The sequence below is a fragment of the Empidonax traillii genome, unplaced genomic scaffold (assembly GCF_003031625.1).
Source record: "Empidonax traillii isolate 1590-97213 ecotype Southwest subspecies unplaced genomic scaffold, ASM303162v1 scaffold1:size7828297, whole genome shotgun sequence".
Taxonomy (NCBI): domain Eukaryota; kingdom Metazoa; phylum Chordata; class Aves; order Passeriformes; family Tyrannidae; genus Empidonax; species Empidonax traillii.
In genome coordinates, this window is record NW_020955194.1 from 3,781,913 (window position 1) to 3,805,147 (window position 23,235).

Sequence of the window (23,235 nt, forward strand, 5' to 3'; positions counted from 1 at the left end):
AGAAATTTGCAGAGCTTGGAAGCAGGAAGGAGTGGGTAAGTGAAGGGAGGAGAGCAGAAATTAGTAGAAGAAATGGACAGAGAGAAATCCATGGTAGCTGGCTGGGCAGAAATGCACCAATTTGCCAGGCAGAAAAGTACCAGTGGAAAGGGAGGGAATGAGGCCAGCAGAGGTGCAAAATAGGACTGGAAAGCATTTGTAATCTTTCATCAAGTCTTTCAACACTTTTCCACTCTACTGTGATTAATTTAACTACTAATCTGGGCTGGTTTGTGTGTGGTGAACGCAAATGAGGCCAGTGGGTTGCTAAGGTCTGTATCAAATGCAAAATCAAGTGTCTGGTTCATGACAAATAACTGCTCTGGCTTGTCTGTGGAGCTGACACTGTTTTACACAGTCAGGCATAAGGATCTTGGTCCTGGCAACACTTACAACTGTAGCATCTTCATGGATGCTCCTAACTTCCTTTGAGCATATATATAACTATGTGTTTGGGTGTCAGGGCTAACACTTGGCTCTGAATTCTACAAAAAACTCATTGTAAGATGAAAAAATATAACAATTCAACATTGGCTTGCTAAGAACACTCCAAAATAGAGCAGGATCCTCAGAAAAAGTACCATAATGAGACCTTATCATTCTTTCTCTTTTTTTTTTTTCCAAAAAGAACTTGTGTTTCATAGGCAGCTTTTCTTTCTGTTTCTAATTTATTTAATATCTCTAATGATGTTCCCATCATTTGAGAACTGAAAGGCAGAAAATCCCCACCCAGAAGAGAAAGACTTAAAAAACTTCAATAAGGAAGACCTATTTTGCAACCAGCGTGTTTTCCCCACCATGATGGTGAGCAGGTAGGGCAGCATTTTTAATGTAGGAAACTTGGATCTCATTTGCCCACCTGCACACTTTGCAAGTAGGTACCAGAGAGGGAAGGAGGACTAGATGAGACGCAGTACAGATGAAGGTCTTGTTTGAGTATGCTTTTGAGTATGACCCAGTGCCATGTCCTCTCTGAAGCCCCATCCTACTTTCCAAAATCAAGATGAGGCCAACGGAAACCAGAGCTACGCAGCACCCCATAGGGTCATGATCTTTTTAACTGTTAGACCAATTACAATGGACTGGAGAGCAAGGATATTGGTGAATTAATTAACTGCTTATTTCAGATGGGTACATATGGGAAGACATAGAGAATATATAAGAAGGGAAGGAAAACATGCTACGCTGAGGCCACAGGCAAGGCCAATTCTTCAGTCACTTTGAACTGAACTCATGATTGCTTCCATGAGTTTAAACAGTTATTTTAATAGTCCAACAACTGGCTTTCCTTCCCCATAGCAGATCATTTTTCATTTGAATAGCAAATTCTTTGGAACTAAAGGACAGATCAGATGTCAGTCCCCTTTGTAAACTCAGGTACAGCCTAAGTTCAACAACGTGTGTCACGCAGACTGCACTTCTGTCTGCACTGACTTTGTTTTACCTCTTCTAGAGTCATCCCTGCTGATGAGGCAGAGCTAGGACTGAAGGTTACTGTGAAAGGACAGCCTTACTGGGAGAGCTCCTTGTATTGTTTAGATTCCACTGGAAGTGGGAGTGATACTGGAGGGCTCCCAGAGACCCTGGTGGGTGCGGGCAGTGGCAGAGCTCTGCCAGAGCAAGCACAACATTCATTTACTTTGTCACCCAGCAAATCAGGAGCTTTGTAAAGATGGAAGGAAGAGTTTTGTGGTGGCAATTGACCGTCATCAATGAAACATGGAACTCCCTCAAGTCCTTCCTTCAACCATTCAGTGCCACCCCACTCACGCTGCTTCACCTCGAGATCCGCAGAACCAACCTTGAGACAGCTCTGCCTTTCAGAAAACACTGATGGTGCTACTGCAGCAGGGTCATGGTGCCAGATAGCCTTGCCAGAACTGCTGAGTACCATTTGCAGTTTCTCAACCAAAGGTGAGAGACCACCCTTTGTTTCCAGAGCAGGCCTTTTGGAGTAAGCCACTTTGCAGCAAAAGAATCAGTTTATTGAGAAAGTGATCCCTTTCCCTGCCACCTAGAGAGAAAATCCATGAACACACAGAAGAAGGAAGTTTTCAGCAAGAGCCCCAATGGAAATCTTGTCAGATTGCAAGCAGTGGCATTTGGCCACAAAGGAGGACTGTCTTTTAGGCTCACCTGTAACCCACTACCCTGAAGACAAGCTAGTTTGGCTCTTATATTTGTATTTCAGTACTCTCTGTTTCACTCATGTATCCTAGACATAAACATATTCAGACCATGACTGATAATGCATGGCTTGCTATTTTAGCAGGAATATAACAAACTTTTGAAAGAAACTGAGAAGCTCTCACTTGCTTGTTCTTTTATATGTTTTAGGAAGATGGTGATTTATTAATAAACACGGAATTACTTTTTCTGAGTTCCAGGTGATGAACAAGCCCTGGTACCAGTGTGCAGCAGGTTAGGGACTGTCATTGCAAATGACTGAGTCAGAAAAGATCCCTTTTAAGGACAAATATGGAAATGTTTAGAAAATTAATGAGTGACTTAAAATACACCCCTCCAAGTCTTTTCATATGATAAATATGCTGTCTCCTTTAGAACCCTTGTGATTCTTCTTTGCCCACTTTCTAAAAGCCTGATCACATTTTCATTAAAATCAAAGGCAAATATTTCAGTACTCTCTGCATAGGAAGAGACACTTATTATATTTCAGTAGCAATATTTTTTATTCCACAGAAGAAGTTTCTTTGTTTCTGCTTATGTTCTACTATTCTTTAATAGGTGTGTTTCAGACAGAATTATCTGGATTTGAATATGGCCTTTCTGAGGGAAAGAAATGTAAAATTACCCACCAAGAGTTGATCTTTGCCAACATTCGTCAAAAACTGATATTAATAAATAGGAGCTGGTAGGTTGTCTTTCTGAAGTAGCTTTGAGACCTTCACTAACATTTAAAAATGCTCTAAATGGAGAACACATCCTGTCTGGCAAGATGAGGTGTAAAATATGCCACATGCAACCAGATGGCTGCACGAACTTGTCTGAAATTGCACAAGGAGACCACCACTTTCTTCTGTGACTGTAAGAACCTGTCAACAAGGTCTTGTGCTGTGTAGGAACTATCACAGGGCTTGGCTGTGGAGTTTAAAAGTCACTAAGCAGGTAACTGGGATGAACAGGAGACTGATAATATACTTAACTGTGGCTTTTTCAAGGCTTTTTTGTGCTTGTTTTTTCAATATTTTTTCTATGCTTCTGGTTTTATTGCCTTTTTTTTCCCTCTGCTATATTCTCCCTACTGCTATTAAAAGTTTCAGTTCTCTTTTTGTTGTTGTTTTTAAGAACCTGCTACCTGTAGTGTGCACAGAGAAGTACTGTGCTCTGCATGGGAGTCTTATTTCATAGCTGTGAAAAAAGTGGTCATTCCTTTCTCAAGCCTTGTTCACCATCAAAGAGGAACAGCTGAGCAACAGGGCCAAAAGCACTGTGCGCTTTTAAGAGTGCTTCTAAAATTACCCATTAAATCATTTAACAACAAGCTTTTTTGGCCTCGAAAATGAGCAATGGCAGTCTTGAAAACACAAAACCTCTTCTTGTTTGGATCCCTGCACGGTGAACCTGAAGAAGTTGAAACTGAGTGTGCTCAAAGCAGCCAAGCAATGGCTCATATGCCAGGTGTGGGCCTGGGGTTGAATCTGTCTGTCCTCATCATACCCCTGCAGCTGGGGTGGTCCTCAGGAGCCCAGGTGGTTCCTTTTCAGCTCTCTACTTCCCTAAAGAGGAGAAGCTGCTTTTCGGCTCCCTGCATGCTCTTCTCTGTTGGACAGGACGTTTAAGGATTATGTTGGAAGCCTGGAAGACACAGGTGCGCAAAAGAGTTTTCCTCTTGCACGGGACTAACTTTCCCAGTCACCCTTCCCCAACTCCCCTTTTTTCAGGGACTGGCTGCAGCCAGGATAAGCTGTCTCCTAATAGCAAGCATTATGCTAGAATGCTTTATTGTTCAATAGCATTAAGTTTTATCAGTGTGAACTGGCTCCCAAACGTGTAAGTCAGCCTGGACTGTTCAGCAGTCATGATGAATAATAGGAGGATAAAGGCAGTTAATTGAGGGGAAATCCCCTCACACAGACAAAGAAAATAGATTTCTACTAAATAGCCAGCACGTGGAGGGCAGTGCAAACTTCCCTAAGCTAAAACCTGACTCTTTTACTCTTTTACTTTACCACAGTGCCAAAATAATTCCCAAGAAGCAAAGGGATTTGTGTTAGTGTAGCTGACATTAGAAGTGCAGCTGTCCCTCCCAGACTCCAAACAGGGAAACACATCCAGTCTTTAGACTTTGTATTGAATGACTCCCACATGCTTGATAGTTAGAAATTTTCTTTGTTAAAAATGAAGTGTACTCCTCGTGGGTCAGCTTCTGAGTTGCTGATGCTCTGCTTGCTGAGTGTGTCAGCTAGGCCCTCAGGTCCACAGAGAAAAACACCTATTCTGGAGCTGTTAAGAAAATGAAAATATGGTCAGAAACTAGGTATGGATGCTCTTGATGTAAATAATTTTTATGTTATATAGATGCAAATATTTTTTTCCTCAATTACAGGAACTAAAGTAGAATGGGATGTCTCTTTCTTAAAATTTATAACCCCTTAAAACTTACTGCTGCTTCTAAAATAAAGATGGGCTGAATCTTAACTCAGCAGAAGTCAGTGAAAGCAGGTTTACAACCTCACTGGATCAAGGAAATAGAGCTGCGAAGATCTTATGGCACAGATCTTGAGAGGAGCTGTCTGGTTTATTCCTGCTAATTTTAGCTGCTTAATTAAAGGTCATCCATATTCAGGTTTTGTTTTTAGAAGTAGAAAGTGGGTTTGGAGTTATTTAGACATCACCTATCATTCCTATCTACTTCAGCTGAAATGGTGGGGTATGTTTTTTTCCTAAATCTTCTGCTAGTAATTATAGACTCCAAGAAGTACCTGACCAAAAAAATGATGATTTTTTTTTTTTTTTTTTTTAATTGTAGGTCTAAACACTTTGGTCAAGATCATAGCTCATGTTCATTACTGAAAAGAAAATAGAAGATACCTGGAGATTGCTAGGAAAAAAAAAAAAATAAGCTCCTCAGACTTTATCAGCCAAAGGAACATGGCATTTAGATAGAGGAAGTCCTTAGACATTATAAATTTGCATAGGTTTACCCAGGATGCCGCTCAGCAATAGTTTTGAACTCGTTTTCCCAGTTAGGTCTTCCATACAAGGTCTTCTGTTTAAGGCCTGTAATCACATCTTTTTCTTCTTCATGATGCACCACGAAGTGAGTGGCCTGTGGGAAACGAAACACAAAGGGCAGTGTAAAGGCAGAGCTAGATATGGCAGCATCATGTCCTGTTAAAAAACTAAGAATGTCAATATTGACTGCATTATTTCCCAACAAAGAATATGGAATTTATAGTGTTTTGAAAGGAAAGCTAACAGTAATAAAGTCCTGACTATCAATATCTACCCATTACTTTTCCCCACATGGGGTGATCTCAAGAGTTAAAAGTTATGCACCATTGATCACAGCAATCAATTACATTTCTTTTGCAATGAAATGTTTTGGTCTAAGAATTCTAAAACAAGGATACAAATTAAAACAAAACTTTCCCTTCAGGTACATTAACACAACTCCCTTGACTCTCATGAAATCCTGCCAGTTTGCTCTCTGGAAGGTTTGATCCATATGAGGTAACTTTCACCTAGACCAGTCAAGTTAAGCCAGGAAAAGATGTGGTTAAGGGCTTAAGTTCTGGCCTTGTAGAGTTCTGTAGAGCTTTTATGTGAGGAAAAAAGAAAAAGTTACAGGTAACTTTCTCCTCAAGCAAAAATTGCGTGACTTTTCTTCTTCCCTTCCTGTTTTTCAACATTGCACGTGTGATAACATCTTACCTTGCTTCTCCACTTCCCTCTCTGTCTAGCTGAGCTACAGCACTGTAGGCACATGGTGAATTTTGCAGCAGTGAGATGTAACTAAATAAAAACCTCACTAAAAGTAAGAGTGAGCACTTCCCCTGACTCATCACATGTTCTCAAGTGGCTGCTCCTTTGTACCCTCACAGCAATCTACAGGTGTGGGACCAGACAGGGAACCCATGGGAGTCCTGAAACAAATATGCTGCTATTGTTCACACTTTGTGCATCAACTTCTCTGGTCCAAAATGCTCTTAATTATATGCTTTAGGCAGCATTAGCTGTTTTAGAGATACTTCCATGGTCAGCTAAGGTGGCTGCTGTGAGAAAAGCCTGATTCCCACAGTGCACAGCCAGAGTAAACCAGGTAGGATGTCAGAGTGCACATTAGTTGCTGATTCCATGTAACTCCTGATGGATAATACCTGTCTGCATTCAAAACCTTTGAGAGACGGATGCCCAGGATAAAAGACCATTTGAACATCTATCAAAACAGACTTGCTAACATTAACCCCAGTGCACGTGGAAGTCATATTTTCCACTGTGTGGTTACCTGAGTTTCATCCCAGCCTGTAAGGTAGATGTTGTAGCTGAGAAAATCTGCATTATTCCTCTCCTGCATTTGGGCCTCCAGAGATTGCAAGAGATCAGCAAACCATTCAAAGGCATGAGTGTCCCTGCAAAGCCAGTAAAAATAAATCTGGAAGAGACAAGAGTGAACTGTCAGGGGATATAGGCACTTATGGTTTCTGGGTTTATGTCTGCTGACAGAGTGGGGATTGTGGAGTTCTTGTAGGAATTGTCCTGACCACTTCAGTAGATGGGTAGGATGCTGTTGAAGCTATTCAGGAGTTTTAATGCTGGCAGGGTTGTAAAGCTGAATGACCAACTGCAAGAACAAGGAAATATCTTTCTATTTCTCTTCCACATTTTTAGTTCACAATGTTTCCCTACTTACATCCTTGTAAAACAGTTTGTTAGGACATAAAGAAATGATTTAGAGGTGAACTCTCTTTCTGTCTGCTGGCAGGCAAGATAAAGTAGATAACAAAACCAGTTCTGTTCTCTGAATAGGACCACAACTGCAAAGTATGACCCCACACCTCTGCACAGGGAGTTTCCAGGTGCAGGAGGGGAGAGGAAGATGGTAACTTTGCTCTTCCACTGATGAAAAGTGCTTGGGGAAGGAATGCAATATTTGCCCAGGCTACATTAGTGCCTCAGACTTTGTGTTCCTCAAGCAGATTGAACACCATCTCCAGTGCAAGTGGAAATCCCCAGGGCCACAGTCGGTGTGTGTGTTTGCTCGTGGGCTATTTCTCCTTTCATTATGCTTTTGCTTTTGATCCCTCCTACTAACCTTGTGAGGCAACTGGACTCTTTCTTCTTTTAGTACTCACATATATCTGGAGCCAGCTAACCTTTGCTCTGCCTATTTTGATTTGGGCTCTTGGCTCTTGAACAATTACATGGGCTCTGGGGATGAGGACATGTACCTTCTTGAGTTTTAGGTTGGTTGCATCGTGGCAGTATTTGTACCACACAGACTTGAGCACAGATGCAAAGGGGGTGACCCCTATTCCAGCTCCCACAAGCATAACAGTTTCATAGCTGAACACATCCTCACTCGCTGTTCCAAAGGGGCCATCCACAGCTATCCTGAAATGGAAAGTATGCTCAGTAAACCAATAGTGAATATTTGTTAACACCATTTTAAATAACAGTATAAGGGTATTTGTCTGCTCCAATGCATATTTGGACTGAGCACTCGTCAGCAAAAGGAGAGGTGGAGTTGATAGGAGAAACTGTAAAGAGCCACCTAAAGCTGTGATGAAAATTGTCAAGGTTTTATCACTGGTGTCACCAAACTGGTTGAGCAAAATTTAAACTGTCTCAGGTGTTTGTTAACTTTACCACAGAGATTCTTTGTACATACTTGGGCAGCTTCCATGCCTCCTGGAATTCTTGTTTATCACACCCACAGGCATTGAACAAGCCCTCTGTCCAGTCTCCCACAATACGAACATGAATGCTGAAGTAATCCTCTTCTGGAGCAGAGGTTAATGTAAATGGATGCCATTCCAGTTTAGACACAGCTGGACATTTGACAAAAATGTATTGTCCAACCTCCATCTTGAAGCCTTTTTTCATCATCTGGAGCTCAATTGTCTTGAAGGGATGAATGACCACCTGCAGTGAGAAGGACAAGGGAGAAAAACAGGAAGAGACAACATTTGTGTTCACTGTTCACTGGATGTATCAACATCTTCCATCCTTGTCATCATCCTCTGCTGTGAGAGAAAGGGAAGCAGGTGAAACTGTCTTCCCAGCAGAACTGAGAGTGAGGAACGGCACCTGACAGCCAGATGAAAGCCTGGAGAAGATGTCGATTTTTTGGTCGAAATAGTTTTTCACACCATGCTTGGAGTCCCTCCAAAAAGGACAGGCCAGACTGGCACATCTTGTAACACATCACCAGATCTACATGTGCACATTGTTAATTCCAGATGCACCTTACACAGTGACACAGAGCATGTTTTTAATGGACCTGACTGTAAATAAATAAAGGAAAAAAACCATAGAGCTATCCTACAGATAAGGAATTGGATAGATAGTACCACTGGAAACTGACATTTTGTTGTTATAGTTGGGTGGGACCTTGGCTATTTTTTTTAGAATAAATGGAAGCAATATTCTAGAAGCAAGGCTAGTAGTTGCTAGTAATTCTGCCACTGTGATTTTTTAGTTCTAAAATTGTCTGCCAAAGTTATTTTCATTTTTCAAAAGAGATTTGCAGGAGGGAGAATCAAGCCTCTCTATCCGCTAATGTGGGTATTAATAGCAGTGCTTACAACTATGGAAGACCTTTTTTGCTAACAGGTCACTAAACAGACACAATAGACATATGGTGTAGAAATGGTTCACAGATATTTTGGTAAAATTACCAAAAGCACACTAGTATACAGGCGCCTTCTATCATGTCAGCATTATTCCAGAGCACAGTGGAGACATCTAATGACATCCCCCAAGCCCTGCTGTGATTTGAACAGGGTGTGTCCTCAAGATGCAGCACAGTGTCATGTGAGGAAGTTACATTGGTAAAGGCCAGGGTAGTTTTTATATATTTGAGCTTAGTGGCTTGATAATTTGACTGTCAGACTTACAGAACCTGTGCTAGTATTTCTGCAACACATCTTGGGAATGGAAGCTCAACATTAGGTTTGAGGGTATAAAATAATCAACCTTTAACTCTCATTTTCAGAATTCATTGGTACTGTATGTTAAATTACTCTTAAGTCTGTGGAATTTCTGCATTGTAGAATTTTTCACCCACCACAAAGAACATTTGCTAAGATTCAGTCCTGTGCCTTAGCTAAACTTCCTCCTCTTGGTCCCTTTTAGAGAATGTTAGAGGTTTGCATCATGACAGCAGTCACAACATGCCTTTCACTGATAACTTCATTGTGTAGGAGCCTCTGGCTTTGCTGCACCATTTGGAAAAAAAAAAAAATGGTAGTGTTTTGCCTGGTATTAAGTGTAGCATCAGCACATACCTTTGTGATAACAACCTTCTGCTGTGACCTCCAAAACCGCACCAGCCGCTCACACAGGTACAGAAACATGGGACCTACTACCCACTTCCATGTCTGTAAGCAGAAGACAATAAGTCAAGTGATGAAAATCATAGGATCATAGAAAGGTTTGTGTTGGAAGGGATCTTAAAGATCACCTAGTTCTAACCCGCCTCCTGTGGACAGGGACACCTTCCACTCGACTGGATAGCAACTTGGGTTAAATCAAATCCTGGAGATGCTACAAGCAGTGATGAAGTTCAAGTAATCTAGGTTTCTTTTAGTCAGAGTTGGGAAACCCTTAAGATAAATAACTTCTTCAAAATTCTGGATGGAGTTACATTTGGCTTTTTAGTTTCTACCAGAGTTACAGCAAAATGTTTTCCTATAAGCAATTTTGTCCCTGTCTAAAAAATAAGGTAACAAAGTGAAATATGGAGTAAAACTCTAAATGTATTATTGACTCATGTCTGTATTACTGCAGTAAAATATGTGGTTTCTGTTAACAGATCAATCTGATACGTGAAAGAAAACCCAGCTTGGTTAGTCAATAAAAGCCAAAGTTTCAATGTCACATTTCCAGAGGCATTAATTTTCTGTTAATGATCCATTAATAATCTGAAACTATCTGTTATGCATTTCTAGAAAACCCCAGAAGCCATTTTTCACTTTTTGGATAAACAGTTCTCAGATACCATTTGCTCATTTGCTTTTCTTGTTAATTGTGCTCATTTTAGGGTACACTGAAAGTGGGGTTGTCTATCTGTCTGTCTGTCTGTCTTAGTCCACTTCTACTTATCATCCATTGTGTTGAAATGTATTGCTTCATGTAAGGAAAGCTGCCACTGAAGAGCACTGAGGGTTACATGGCTGTATTTCTATGCAGGTGCATATATTATTTAAGAAAATGAGTAAACTGTAAACATTTTCCATCAGATTTACACTCAAGCCAACTTTTCTTACCATAGGAGGGTTCCCTGAAAACTGGGGGATTGGGCAAGCCCCTTTCTTCCCCCAGTGAGTGAAGTTCTTGTAGCAAATCTCTGGATTATGTTCAGCCAGACTCTCAGCTGTCTGCCCCCGTACAATACGCCTGGAAAAAAGGCAACAAAATTAAAATGAAGGAATCTGTCCCTTACTGTTATTATATTTATGTACTACTCTATTTATACTGAGTTGTGGACTTCTACACTGCCACAGCTTTGATACAGCTTTACTGCTCTAATCAAACGCACAGAATTGCTATTAAAGAAGTAAAAATGGGGAGGAAAGTTCGTGGGAGAAAATACTGATTTCAAGATTAGGTAAAGAACCTAGAGTACCATTTCCAGGATGTAGTCACAATAGGAGAGCTTTTTTTCTTTTCTGAGTTATCCTACTTTTTTTTTTTTTCAAATAAATAATAATAATAATAAAATTAAAAAAACCAAACAAACAAACCAACCAAACCAAAACAAAACCCAACAAAAACCCAAACAAACAAACAAAAACAAAAACAAAACAACAACAACAACAACAAAAAACACCAAAAAATCTGAAACCTAGAGGGGACAAGCAATCAGTTTTTTACTGACCAGTACAAAGACTACATCTGTTATCTTACAAGTTTGGAGAGCCCTTTCCAACATATATTCTTACTTTGACCCTTCCTCTCCCTCTAAAGCTGTGGAGCAGCCATTCAGGTGGTATGAGTTAACACAGATGTTTCTGACACAAAGCAGCTATGCCAGCTATACCAGCTCATATCAGCTGATTTTCTGGCCCTTATATTCTTGCCTGGTTAGCAGTTTTTTTGTGTTGTTGCTGTTTGTTTTATTATAGAGAATTCTGACTGATCCAGCTGTATTTCCAGTAGCAGAACTACTGCTGAGAGACAGTTTCAATTTCGAGGGGAAAAAGTGTATTCTGATCTTGTTCACTATTTCCTGCCCCTCTCTTGAGTTCTGCCAACCTCAGGGGCATGTGAGAGTCCCAAAAATGATGGCAATTAGTAGATAAGAATTAGTAGATAAGGATCATAATAGAGAAATTCAGATTAGATCTGATGATTTTGCCTAGAAACATTCTGATTCTGATCAGGTTGTTTGGTTTTATGGCTATATATTTCTCTTGATATCTTCTTTCCATGACTTCCCTTTCTGCTTTTCTAGTTCAGTGTCCATGAACTAGACTGCATTTCTGATATTTCAAAAAAAAACCCATGGTATTTAAGTCACATGCACGGCTATCTTTGGGTGACAGATTTATCAGAGGATTATTAGCCTGTGTACATTCTTGAAAGTTAAGATATTGCACTGCTCATTAATATTACTAATGAACCTCTTCCTCATTAAAGGTTTGATTAATATCCTGCCTGAAAAATAAAGGGAAGCAGTGACACTGTCCCAGGAACATCACGAGTTACAGTTTGCAGTTGCAATTTACTTCCCCGCTAATGACAACGGGTTCAGCTGAGCTGCCCTCTGGGATGAGTTACGGGAACAGGAGGAGCCCATTTCCCCCTCTGTTCACCCTATTGCTTAAGGGAAAGGAGGCTTGAGAGTTTTTGTCTCTTGCCCTAAGCTCTGTTCAAGGTCTGAAAATGCCAGTACCCCATACAAGAGAAACAAAAACTTTTTTTCCCTTATAACTCAGTGTAGATGCTCTTCTGGTACTGTAATTCAGCTTTCAGTAGTGTAGCCTTAAAATGGCTTCTTTTTTTGGCTGACAGTCTTTCTTTAGCTTCCAAAGCAGAGTGAACAGCTCCTCTGTACTCTCTTCTTTTTACATTTACAGTGATGAGAAACTGGGGACGTTTGTCTGTGACACATAGCTCACGCACAACAAAACATTAGTGCTACAATAGCGAGGTAATAGTTTGTGTCGGATGAGAATCTGTCCCTTTGAGTCTATTAATTGTATTTGGTTCTGTTTTCTGTGTAAATATATGTGCATCTCTGTATACAAACATACATGTGACAGTCTTCTGTCTCCTGAGATAAACTATGCCTCTTTATGACAGCATTCTGTAGGAACTGCTGGCAAGTTTGGATATTGTGTCAGTAACTCTACTATATTTGCTATAGAAAACATGAATCATTTGTTCTTTTCCTTCAGCAGGTTTTGCTCAAACATTCTTCTTGTTTTGGAAATTGGAATGGACAAATAGTTGGGGTGATCCCCATCTGCCTTCTATTTTTGTTCTTCCTGTTTTACTCTCATTTCTGTCTTTTTTTATGGCATTACTGGACTGAAAGGAAGTGGTTTTGAATAGTCAATTTTTGCTGGGCATTTTTCAAGCATGCTTTCTAATGGATCTAGAATTTCCTTTAAAAAGGACAGTGTAGTGTAATTATGAACTACAAAATATGGCTTGGATACTTGAGTCTTTTTTTTCTTTATTCATCATCATTGGTTTTATAAAATGGAACTAAAGTTCATTTTTCTAAGGGATAAAATTGTGTGGTATTAAAACTGTTTCATTAGGGGTTTCAGCTATTTCAAAAGAAAATATGGAATGAGGCAACAGTGGAAAAAAATTTTGACATTTGGATGTTAGAAAAACTTAGAGTTGCCTGTATCTGAGCTGCAGCAGCTAAAAATCAATTCTTAAATGCTGCTGATATTAAAAGTTCATCCAATCTGAAATATAAATCCATATCTATGATTACTATAGCTTTCATTTACCCCCCAAAATTCTAAACTGTATAAAATTTTTATACTGAGGTCTCCTTACTTGCATGTGTGTGAAGCAATTCATTTTGGGAGAGAAAGATAAATTAACAATTAGAAATGGGAACCTTGGTAAAGAGCTTTACAGTTAAGATGTCAGGAGAAACTGAGTGTCAGTGAGCTGTTTGCCAAAATCTCATAAAACCTTTTGTGTGTGTGGAAAGCTTGCTGCACCAATAACCTGTTGTTCAGTGACTGAGATCCTATTCTCATGTGTGTAGAGGGCTTTAAATTAAAACACTGTAGTTATCGCGTATTTTGTGATAAGCACAAATACTCACCCAGCACCGTGGATGACAAGGCCAATAAAGAAGATGACAAAGAGATGGTGGGTGTACCAAAAGACTTCAAAATACGACCTCCGGATGGTTTTGGTGGATGATGTGATGATCAGAATAAGGGCCAGCGTGATGATAACGCCAGTGAGACCAGCCAAGTACGTGAAAGCCACATACAGGCCCCCCACAGGATTCTGTGAAATAAATATTGATCTAAAGGAGGGGTTGCGCCAAAGCAGAGCCAGTTGAACCATCGCTCACCAAGCCCTCTATCTTGTTACAAGTTTGAAGTTCACCCTCTGAGAATTTTTATGCCAGCAATGCCAAAATCTCACTCCAGTCAGAAGACTGCTTTGCAGGATATTTGGTTTTGCATCATGATTTTAAACTATTTTGAAATCCTAAGGTGAAAAAGTTCAAGGTGCCACCAAATTTTAGCAACACTATTCCCAACAAATAGAGAGAAATTATTATACAAGGTTTTGCTGCAAGATGGCCCAAACCTGGATTTTGCTGACCAGAAATAGGCACTCTGGTCATATATGATCATCTAAATAAATGCAATAATGATTTCACAGCCTGATTTCACTTACCCCAATAGTTTGTCTATAAAAGTTGACGTAGCTTTCTTGAGGTTTGTCACCAAGGCTGGAAAGCACAGCTGCCAGAGTTTCTTTCTCTTCAACACGGGCTTGCACACTCCACTCTACGTTGAATAAGTGTGCGATGGTGTGAATTGCTGGCAGGGACAGGAAATAATCAGCATTAAGCACAAGTACTCAGTGGTTTGGGGTTACCTTTGAAACATTGTCACATTTGTCAGCTGCAGCTTAAGAGCTCTGCCATTCCCACCCTCTTCATCACAATTTCAGATCACTGATGTGTGTTACTGTTAAAGCTTTACCACCTGAAGTTTACCAAATTTGCATGGGTAAGAAGTAAAGGGAAGTTTCCAGCACGCCTTTGTTTAACACAGGTATTCAACAATTCAAGTAGTAGTACCTTCATACATGGGAAACTGAAGCATGGGATGGCTTAAATTATTTGTCAGGCTCATCCTCATCTAGGGTTTATGTGGAAGGTCCAAGAAGTGAATCTGGATTTCTTTGGGGGTCACATTTGTTAGTGCTGCTTTATTCTTTTTTATTGCTAATAATCAATATTAATATTCTTGCTGGGCTGAACGTATCAAAAACCCCTAAAACAGCTGAGGTGTTTCATACTAATTCTACTACAGGTTATTGCAGGGGTAAAGCTGTACAATACTTTTCAAAACTTGTCTCCTCTTGTATAAGCAGATACTTATTCACCTTCAAAATGGATACAGATCAAACATCCCCAGACAATCTTCCTCTGCTGCAGACTTCCTTTGTGGCCTGATGTTACCTGTGTCACCCTGATACTTTCCCTATGAAGTGCTGGTCAGATTTCAGCCACAGCTCTGAAAGGGAACCTGCTCAGCTCAAGTAATGTGCTGATACAGGGACTGGTCTAGGATGTGTGATCTGTGAGGTACTTGCATTGAGAAATGATGCATTTGTTGGAAAAAAAAAAAAAAAAAAAGGTGGAAACCCCTTAGTTTAGGAAATGAGAGATAAAATATAATAAAAACATTTTCATGGCCAGTCCACATTTTTTATACTTTTTTTTTAATGATTTTTATTATTTGTTTCAGAAATGCCAGCTAAAAAATTAATCTGAACAAGAATTCAAGCCAGGATACCTGGTTCTCAGGGCATTGCTAAATACCCCTTATTAAAATCTCATAAATCATGTTGATGGTTCTTGTTTATCTTTTGCTCTCTGCCAGTTGACAAATATTTGGAAACTGATTTAAGCTTTGGCACATGCTGAGTCCTTTAGGTTAGTGAAATCAGGTTTCTTCCCATAGCCTTAAGAACTTGAATCCCACTTAGATTCTGTGCAAAAAAATGGACAAGAAGGCTAAAAACAAAGAAAGTTAGAGTACCAACCAGTATGAAGGGCGATCATCCATGCCACCATTTTGTGAAAGGTGAGGTTCCTGTCCAGCTGTCGTCTGATACGGGTAGAGCAGCACTTTGGGTATGAAGAAAAAAAGCATATTGGAAGACTGTTTGTGTGGTCTATGCATACCTTTTAAATTCAGGGACAAAAACAGTGACCCTGAGCACAACAATTGGTGGCTTTGCTAGGAAAAATCTAGCATTCCTAGATGTAGTTAAAAATAGTTTACCCCCTACTTCAGAAAATGGGAATAACAGATTATGTTTCAACCTGTCTCACTGAAACTGAATATTTGATTATGAGAAAAAACTTAGCATCCAGTAGGACAAAGGTATATATCTTATCTGTGTTAAATTACAGGTTATAAACAGAAGGAAGGATCACAGTCTGCCGTGGCAGATTCTCTAGTTGCCACTTAGCATCAGGATCCCACAGCTGTGGTTCACACTGTAGAAATGGACTGTAAAGTTTGGGTATAACTGTCTCAGAGAGCTCCCATCCCAAATGTGCTAATCACTTATGATGATAATACAGAGGGATTCCTTCCCCAAAATACTGGGTGTACTTGCAGGAATTCACTTACAACTTATTGTTGGCGTTACCCAAAAAGGGACAGAAAAAATCTCTGCTGATACAAACCAAAGAATTTGGTTCTTAAGAAAAACAGAATGATGTTTTCATGAAGGATGATGGTGGGTTCCTAACAGGCTCCATCTGAATTGTGCTGCAGTCACTGGGAGTCTTCCTAGAACTTAAAGTTCCTGTAAAGCTGGCATTTGCTGTCTCCACACAGCAGAAGTCATGATTATCATGTGCTGTTGCTTTGTATTGGGTTTGCTGGCTGGCCAAGGGAAGTAAACACTTTGTAAACTCACACAAACATTTCTACACAAGGAGCAAACACCCTGGGGCTGTTGCAATGATTTATGTAGACTATAATATCAGCCAGGAGAAATTTCTCTGTACCTTGAGACACAACTAAAAAGATTGTAGAATAAAATGTAGCAGGAAGTCCCAGCTGGAGTACAATTCTCAGTGCTCGGAATCAGGTTTTAACCTTTCAGTAATCTGTCAGTATCTTCAGATCTTTCACTGCTTTGACCTTGGGAGATCTCTACCCAACCCACTTTCAGATCAGGCTCTGTGGAATCTCAAGAAGGTCTTGACCTCATCATTTTCCTGTTGCATTTGTCCAATAGCAACCATATTTCTTACAAAATTTATCTTCATTATTGGCTTCTGAAGCCTGAGGAGTCAGCTCTGAATTTTGGCAGATACTAGGTGATCTGTCTTGGGTCAGGGGGAGAACAGTTTCGACCCTACAGTTTTACTTACTATTCTTTTTCCTTTTACATACATGGAAGGTATGGTTGTCTGCTTTTGTAGCAGCCCAGAATCTGAAGGATTATAGGAAAAGACTGAAAATCCAATGTGTGTAGTTCCAATTTTATATTCCTAAGTGTTGTGCCTTAGAAAGTCTAGGGCACTGGCCTTACTCCTAAACGTAATTTAGGAGCTTAATATGACAGTCACATCTCACTTATTCAGCCACACTAATTTTCAGGATATATGTACTAGATGGAGGAACAGCCTGGGTTGTCTCTGATTATTTTCTTATTACTTCATATCCCGCTCTCTTCCCTTATGAAGGGCTCTTGAAACACTGCATCTATTTAACCACTTCCTCTCCTGCTCTGCTTTTTCAGCCCCCACAGGCTGTCTCATTGGCATGAAAGAATTCATACTAGATTTAGAGATGAAAACCAGCTCATGTGAACTGTTTTTGTTGATCATGTGTTTATTAGAGTGGCCAGAAAGACAGGAGGAATCATTATGCATTTGGAAGGACATTTAATGAGCTTGAGGAGGATATTGCTTTTTCACTGGATCATGGCCTGCACTATCTGCATTATTTCTGCTGTAATAGCCTGAAATCTTGTTTTTAGCAGTGTGATACAGTCAGTACTATCATAGGAAGTCCCTCCAGCTGTCACTTAGAATCACCTGTGCTTCTCTTAGTGATGGTTCCTTAGTGCTGAGTAGAACAGCTGCACTTGGGAGAAAAGCTCAAAAGGCCGTGAACTGTTTCATCCTGAGATGGAAACACAACTTAGACAAGAAAGAATGTAATTTATGAACCAGCTAAAAAAAAAGTCCCATTCTGGATATCTGTGAAAGACTACATTTACCTTAGGCTGATCATGCAAAGATGGCAGACATGGGCTGATATCTCCCTCTCTAAGTGGGTTTTGCATCAGTGACAAACAAGGCAAATGTGTATAAGCACCAACAGCCACTGCCAGCCAAAAGAGGGACTTTGCATCCAGGGCAGCACCAGGCTAAGGAGGTATCAAAAAAGGGAGGACTAATTCAAGGCTAAACCTCTCAAGAGAGCTCTAGATGCACCAGTAGACCTCAGTCTTGCGCATAACAAAACTCCAGGCTTAGCTGCTTCTTAGAAGAGGACATCCCCAAAGTGTGGTGTATTTGGGGAACTTGGACAAAGTTTCTTGGCATATTTGCAAGGCTGTTCAGGTTAATATCTTTCATAAATTTTGAAATACTTTCTTCATCTTACCGCACTTGATCCTCTGAGGAAGGAGAGCAAGTTTCGACATACTGGCAGCAGAATCAGCATGCAATTGAAATTCAGGCAAGCTGCAGGAGCCCTTGCAAGGGCCAAGGCACGCTGTAATTGGAGAGATGTTATTAAATGCGCTGCCTAAGACATTATATGGGACACAGATAGGCACAAACCTAATTTTTTTATTACATCACAACTTATAGTGAGTGTGAGATCTAGAGCTCACATTAACAATGTGAGCATTCACATTTCACAGTAATCGTGCTCTGGTCAAGTCAGAGACACATGTGCAGGCAGAACACATTCCTCCAGATAGACACCTTCAGTTTTGAAATAGTATGGCTGTATAAAAAACTCCCTGTCATGTCTGGCAATCAACAGTCAAACACAGATGCAAATCTAACCGTCAGTAGAGTTTTGTGTCCCAAGGCTGCAAAGAAAGTCTCACAGCTGTTGCTTCAGTTTGACTGGGGGTTATGGTAGATGGACATCTTATGAGGGAAGTGGTGTAAGTTCTCTTTTGTCAGTAAAGGGAGTCTAAGGAAATTTGCTGCCTCATCTTTTAGGAATCTGTTTCCTTAATGTTGGTTTTCACACCCTAAATTATTTCAGATTTTTGAACAAAGACTGTTTGAAATGAGGGAATAATGACCATATTAATCCAAACACAACGAGGGGAAGGAAATGATAATATTTGCTCTCCTTGCATGGACTGGGACCCTTTCAGGTTTCAGACCACAGCTACTGACTTGGGGTTACACTGAGCCCTACTTATCCAAGCACAGGTCTCTGAAACTTCAAAGGCAACTACACCACAATTGCCAAGGACAGGATTTGTAACATAGATCTGAAGCTGTATGCAGAATGGGATTTCATGCTTTGTTGCATTAAGCCATAGCTTTGCAAACCTTTGACAAAACCCTGTGCTCTGTGATTTGAAGCTTAGGCTGATTCTTGTGTCTGCGATCAGGGTTTTAAAATATGTAAAGAAATTAATTTTCCCTGTCAATTGGTCATGACCCATGGTAGCTTTGGAAGCAATGTTTTAGTAGGACACATAATGCTGCATTAACCAGTTGGATTATATTGAATAGCCCAGGATCCAGGATCATTTCACAACTTGACTGTAATTCAGATGCTTGATGAATATGTGAGTGATGATTGCTTTTCAGAGCTCATATCATTGTAAACTATTCATGCTCTGAAAAAATAATTGCAAGGGAAAATAACTGCACAATAGTTCAATGGCAATATTTTATTCATCTTTTGCTTAGTAAAGAAGCCACAATTAACGTTTACTTTAATTACCAGGAGCATAATAGTTACGAGAAAACGTTTGGAATGGGATCTCTCTATTTTGTGTACCAGCTTTCTCTTCAGAAGCACTTGACATGTGTCTGCATTCAGTCACCTGTTTGCATGTGACTTTTAACTCCTACATGAACCTGCTGCTCCAGCCACTTGACCCTGCTTCAATCAAGTAAAACCAGGCAAAAACACTCTGCTCTGTCTATGGCAAGGTAATAATGTCCTGTACTTACGCCGAGGAGTACTCTGGTGTAGAAGAATTTTGGTGGGACATCATATACAAGGTAGTACCACCAAAAGAGGAAGACATTTAACCCCAGCCACACAAGCTGAAAGAGAATTAAACAGGAAGCTTACAGTTTGTTGTTAGAGATCATCCATCTGAGTTTACACAGTTTAGATAATGGTTGATAAGTTCCCTGTGCTTCTGTTTGCACAGAGAGGTGTTCTGCAGGCTATAAATGTTTCAGCAGGGGTGATAGAAATTTTTCTGGTGTAAATGGGCTCTGATGTGTGCACACAGGGCACAGGAGTGGCAATAAACCAAAATACAGCAACGTGTGCCTGAAACTTTTGCACAGCTCAAAGACTTCACACATAATTGTGTAAGGACCATGATATTGCAGGTGTTTAACTAATTTTGTGAGTAGCTGAATCTCCAAACACGACTAAAATTTATGGATTTTATGGCTGTTCCTCAGGCAGTTCCAAATGGCAGCTCCTCAGGCACATTAACCTATGTATGAGGAAGACTTAGGAGCTGTGACAAAGGACAAAGAAGTTTGAGATCTAAACACAGATAGCCTAAGTTACACCTAGGGCTGAATTGAAGAGGAGGCTTTGAGGGTCTGAAATCATCCATCAGGAAATATTAAATATTGGTAGCATGCAGACTTATCCAAAACTGGGCTTCTTCATAGCTGTACTGCAGAATTTTCTCACACTTGCTCATCTCACCGTGCAAGTTTTCTCAGGTTTCTTTAGCAAGAAGACAAGTTATCAACTCTTAGGTCCATCTGGGCAAAAAGATCATCATGAACCTGGGCATTTGCCCTCCTGGAGCTGGTTGGCTGCTTTCATATCCCATATTGAAACAAATCTGCATCAGTGCACACTCAGTCTAAGTAGGTTTACTGAGTGATGCATGAAAATAGAGAATAGATAGTTCTCTGATCAGAAGGTAAGGATTCCAGGAACTATGACATTACAGTCCCTCACCCCTCCTAACCCTAGTTATCCTGACACATTTTGCTGGTTGTTTTGGCCCTACTGACACTATATTTAAAAATAAACCTTGGGATTAGTTCAGATCTTGAAAATGTAAATAAATACTGGGAAATGAAGGGATTTCCAGCAGGGCAAGGCAGTATATGGGAAATCTCCAAGTCCTCATTAAAACACCAAGGATTTGGTGCTCAGGATTAATGTGAGGATGAAAAGCTTAGGATACACTCTTGCACACTCTGACTTTAAATAAATATCCTAAGCATTTAAAACAGCAAGATGCTTGGCCTCATCTTGATGGTCTCTTACAGTTCTTCTGGATGTTAACCCAAATGAAACATGGACCCTTTGGAGACACTGTGACACCCTCTGGCAGCTTGGGTAGAGTTGCAGTCAGACATTTCTTTGACCAGGGCCAGTGGAGGTAGCACAGGATGGGGTTCAGGCTGACATGTTTCTGCTCTGTTGAGGTACATCAGTAGAAATTGTGTCTGTCCTGTTTCTGTCAAGCACTGGACAACCCTGTACCTGGTCAATGTACTGAAGGGCAGGACCCTTCAGTAAGGCTTCCAGTGATCTGTCCTTTTAGCTGGTTTTATCAGTGTCTCCATTGGTTTCCTTCCCTATTGGCTGACCTGGTTATAGCTTTGAGGCTCTAAACCCAAGTTCCTTATCTGAACAAAATAAAGGCCTCTTATTAATTCTTTTAATATTTCAGTTCTGGTGGTAGGGAAAAAAAAAAAAAAAAAAGCCAAAATTCACCTCTTGGCAGTTTCAACTTCCTCAAGTCACTGAAGGTGACAGCAAACACAGTTACTCCCTTTCAAAGCACTGAAATGCCACGGCTATGGGGTTATGTTCCTAAACTAGAGCTACTCATCTACAGTGTAATATGAAAGTATTGATTCCTCATAGCAGCAGAAATACTCCTTTGAATAAGGATGTTCACATTTCCATCACCACAAATATCTAAGTTCTATGTCTTCTTTTTCTTCCTTTCACCATTTACATCTACTAAGCACACTTGTCAACAACGCCTTAACTGCTCTTACATTTTTGTGTTGTATATGTTATTTAATATATATATCTGCATATAGGATATATATTTAGGTATACCTGTAGCCCTTCACACTGTGAAGTGAAAAAACCACTGAAACATTAACTTAGTTTTCTCCAAGGAGGATTGCCCTGGTTACTCTTCAGCACTCTTAAATGCAACTGGGATTTTCAATGATTTTAAATTTTGCTCAGAATTAATTTAACCTAGTTTCACAGCCCCTCTATGCAAGCTGTAAACAAATTCAATTCAAATATTAGTTCTCCTGATGAAGGATTCATGATCCTCTGCTCTAAATTCTTGAATCTGACTCTAATAAATATTTTGTACCATCAGGACACTGTGCTTTCAGTCGCAACCACTTTTGTTTACAAAAGTGCAAGAAAAGGTGGTTGATGTAGTTGCTTTGTTGAAGTGCACACAGTTAAGTGAGTTATAATGTCACTTGTTTTCCTTAACTAAAATATTTCTAACAAAGCAAATTAAAGTTAATATTGGATCATTTCTCAGTTAACAATGAAGACTACAGCAACTGAGATTCCAGACAGAGCTCCTGAAAAAATTATTCCCTTGAAGCATTTCCCTGCACTTGCTGCCCTCGTTTCAGCACAATCAGGTGCATTGTTCCCTGGCACAGTGAGAACTGCTTAGCACAACTTTCTGTAGAACTTTTTTCTTGTCACAAATCACAATAAAAATTGTACTTACAACAACGAAGATGGACAGTCCTTCATTCTCCACCCAGTTACCCATGATTGCCTGAGATGTGTGTGCACAACAGCCCCACTCTCTCTGAGACAGCCTCTATGTCTTCTCTCATAAGGAAGTGAGAGTAGAAGCTTGCAGCAACCTGTTTCCTTTCTCATTCATTTAGGAAATAAGTTAACCATTGAATCATGCCCACAGTTCTCTTTCAAACATGTTTCTACCATCCCTACATATAATTTTTCATAATGCAAATGTATATAAACTGTTGAAATAGCCCACTTTTTCTTTCTGATACAAAGGATAGAGTAAATAATACAACTGGTCAGGTTTTCTGCTAAAAAATGATTGCCACTTTATATAACTTTACACTCTGAGGTGTAATATAGAAAGCACAAAAGAGTTATCTCTGCTCAGACTTGCCATTTTTTATCACCTCAGCTCTGAGATGCAGTTCATGCTGATCCTTGTTGATAAATAATCACAAGTATTATTTCTCTCCCAGTAATTCCGTGTACACAGAAGCTTCAAAATGTAATCTAACACTCCTCTTGTGTAGTACATTCAAGCCTTGCTAATTCTTCTCTGCTCTAGCCAAAACTGAGGACATTAGATGGGCTATTTTTTCATGTTTTCCACTCTTACTGAGCCTCCAGCCCAGGAACCAGGTCACTTCATGCTGTAGTTTAACCACAGCTGGCACCAAAGCCCCACACAGCTGCTCATTAACTCCCCACTCCCCCGGTGGGGAGGAAAATCAGAAAAAAACCGGTAAAGTTTGTGGGTTGAGATAAGAACAGTTTAATAATAGAAACAAAATAAATAAACAAAATAGTAGCAACAGCAGTAACAATA

General features: G+C 40.0%; 1 protein-coding gene across 1 annotated transcript; it reads right to left on the minus strand.

The window, feature by feature from the left end:
* Window positions 1-2,006: 2,006 nt before the first annotated feature.
* On the minus strand, window positions 2,007-22,489 carry LOC114058998 (cytochrome b-245 heavy chain). The gene is made up of 13 exons (XM_027886984.1): window positions 22,384-22,489; window positions 19,628-19,723; window positions 18,081-18,191; window positions 15,490-15,574; window positions 14,110-14,255; window positions 13,520-13,710; window positions 10,491-10,620; window positions 9,510-9,602; window positions 7,892-8,145; window positions 7,452-7,614; window positions 6,509-6,655; window positions 5,205-5,329; window positions 2,007-4,503 (listed from the first exon to the last, which is right to left on the minus strand). Exons 1-13 carry the CDS (start codon window positions 22,426-22,428, stop codon window positions 4,377-4,379), a joined length of 1,713 nt encoding a protein of 570 aa, XP_027742785.1. The 5' UTR covers window positions 22,429-22,489; the 3' UTR covers window positions 2,007-4,376.
* Between the last annotated feature and the right edge of the window lie 746 nt (window positions 22,490-23,235).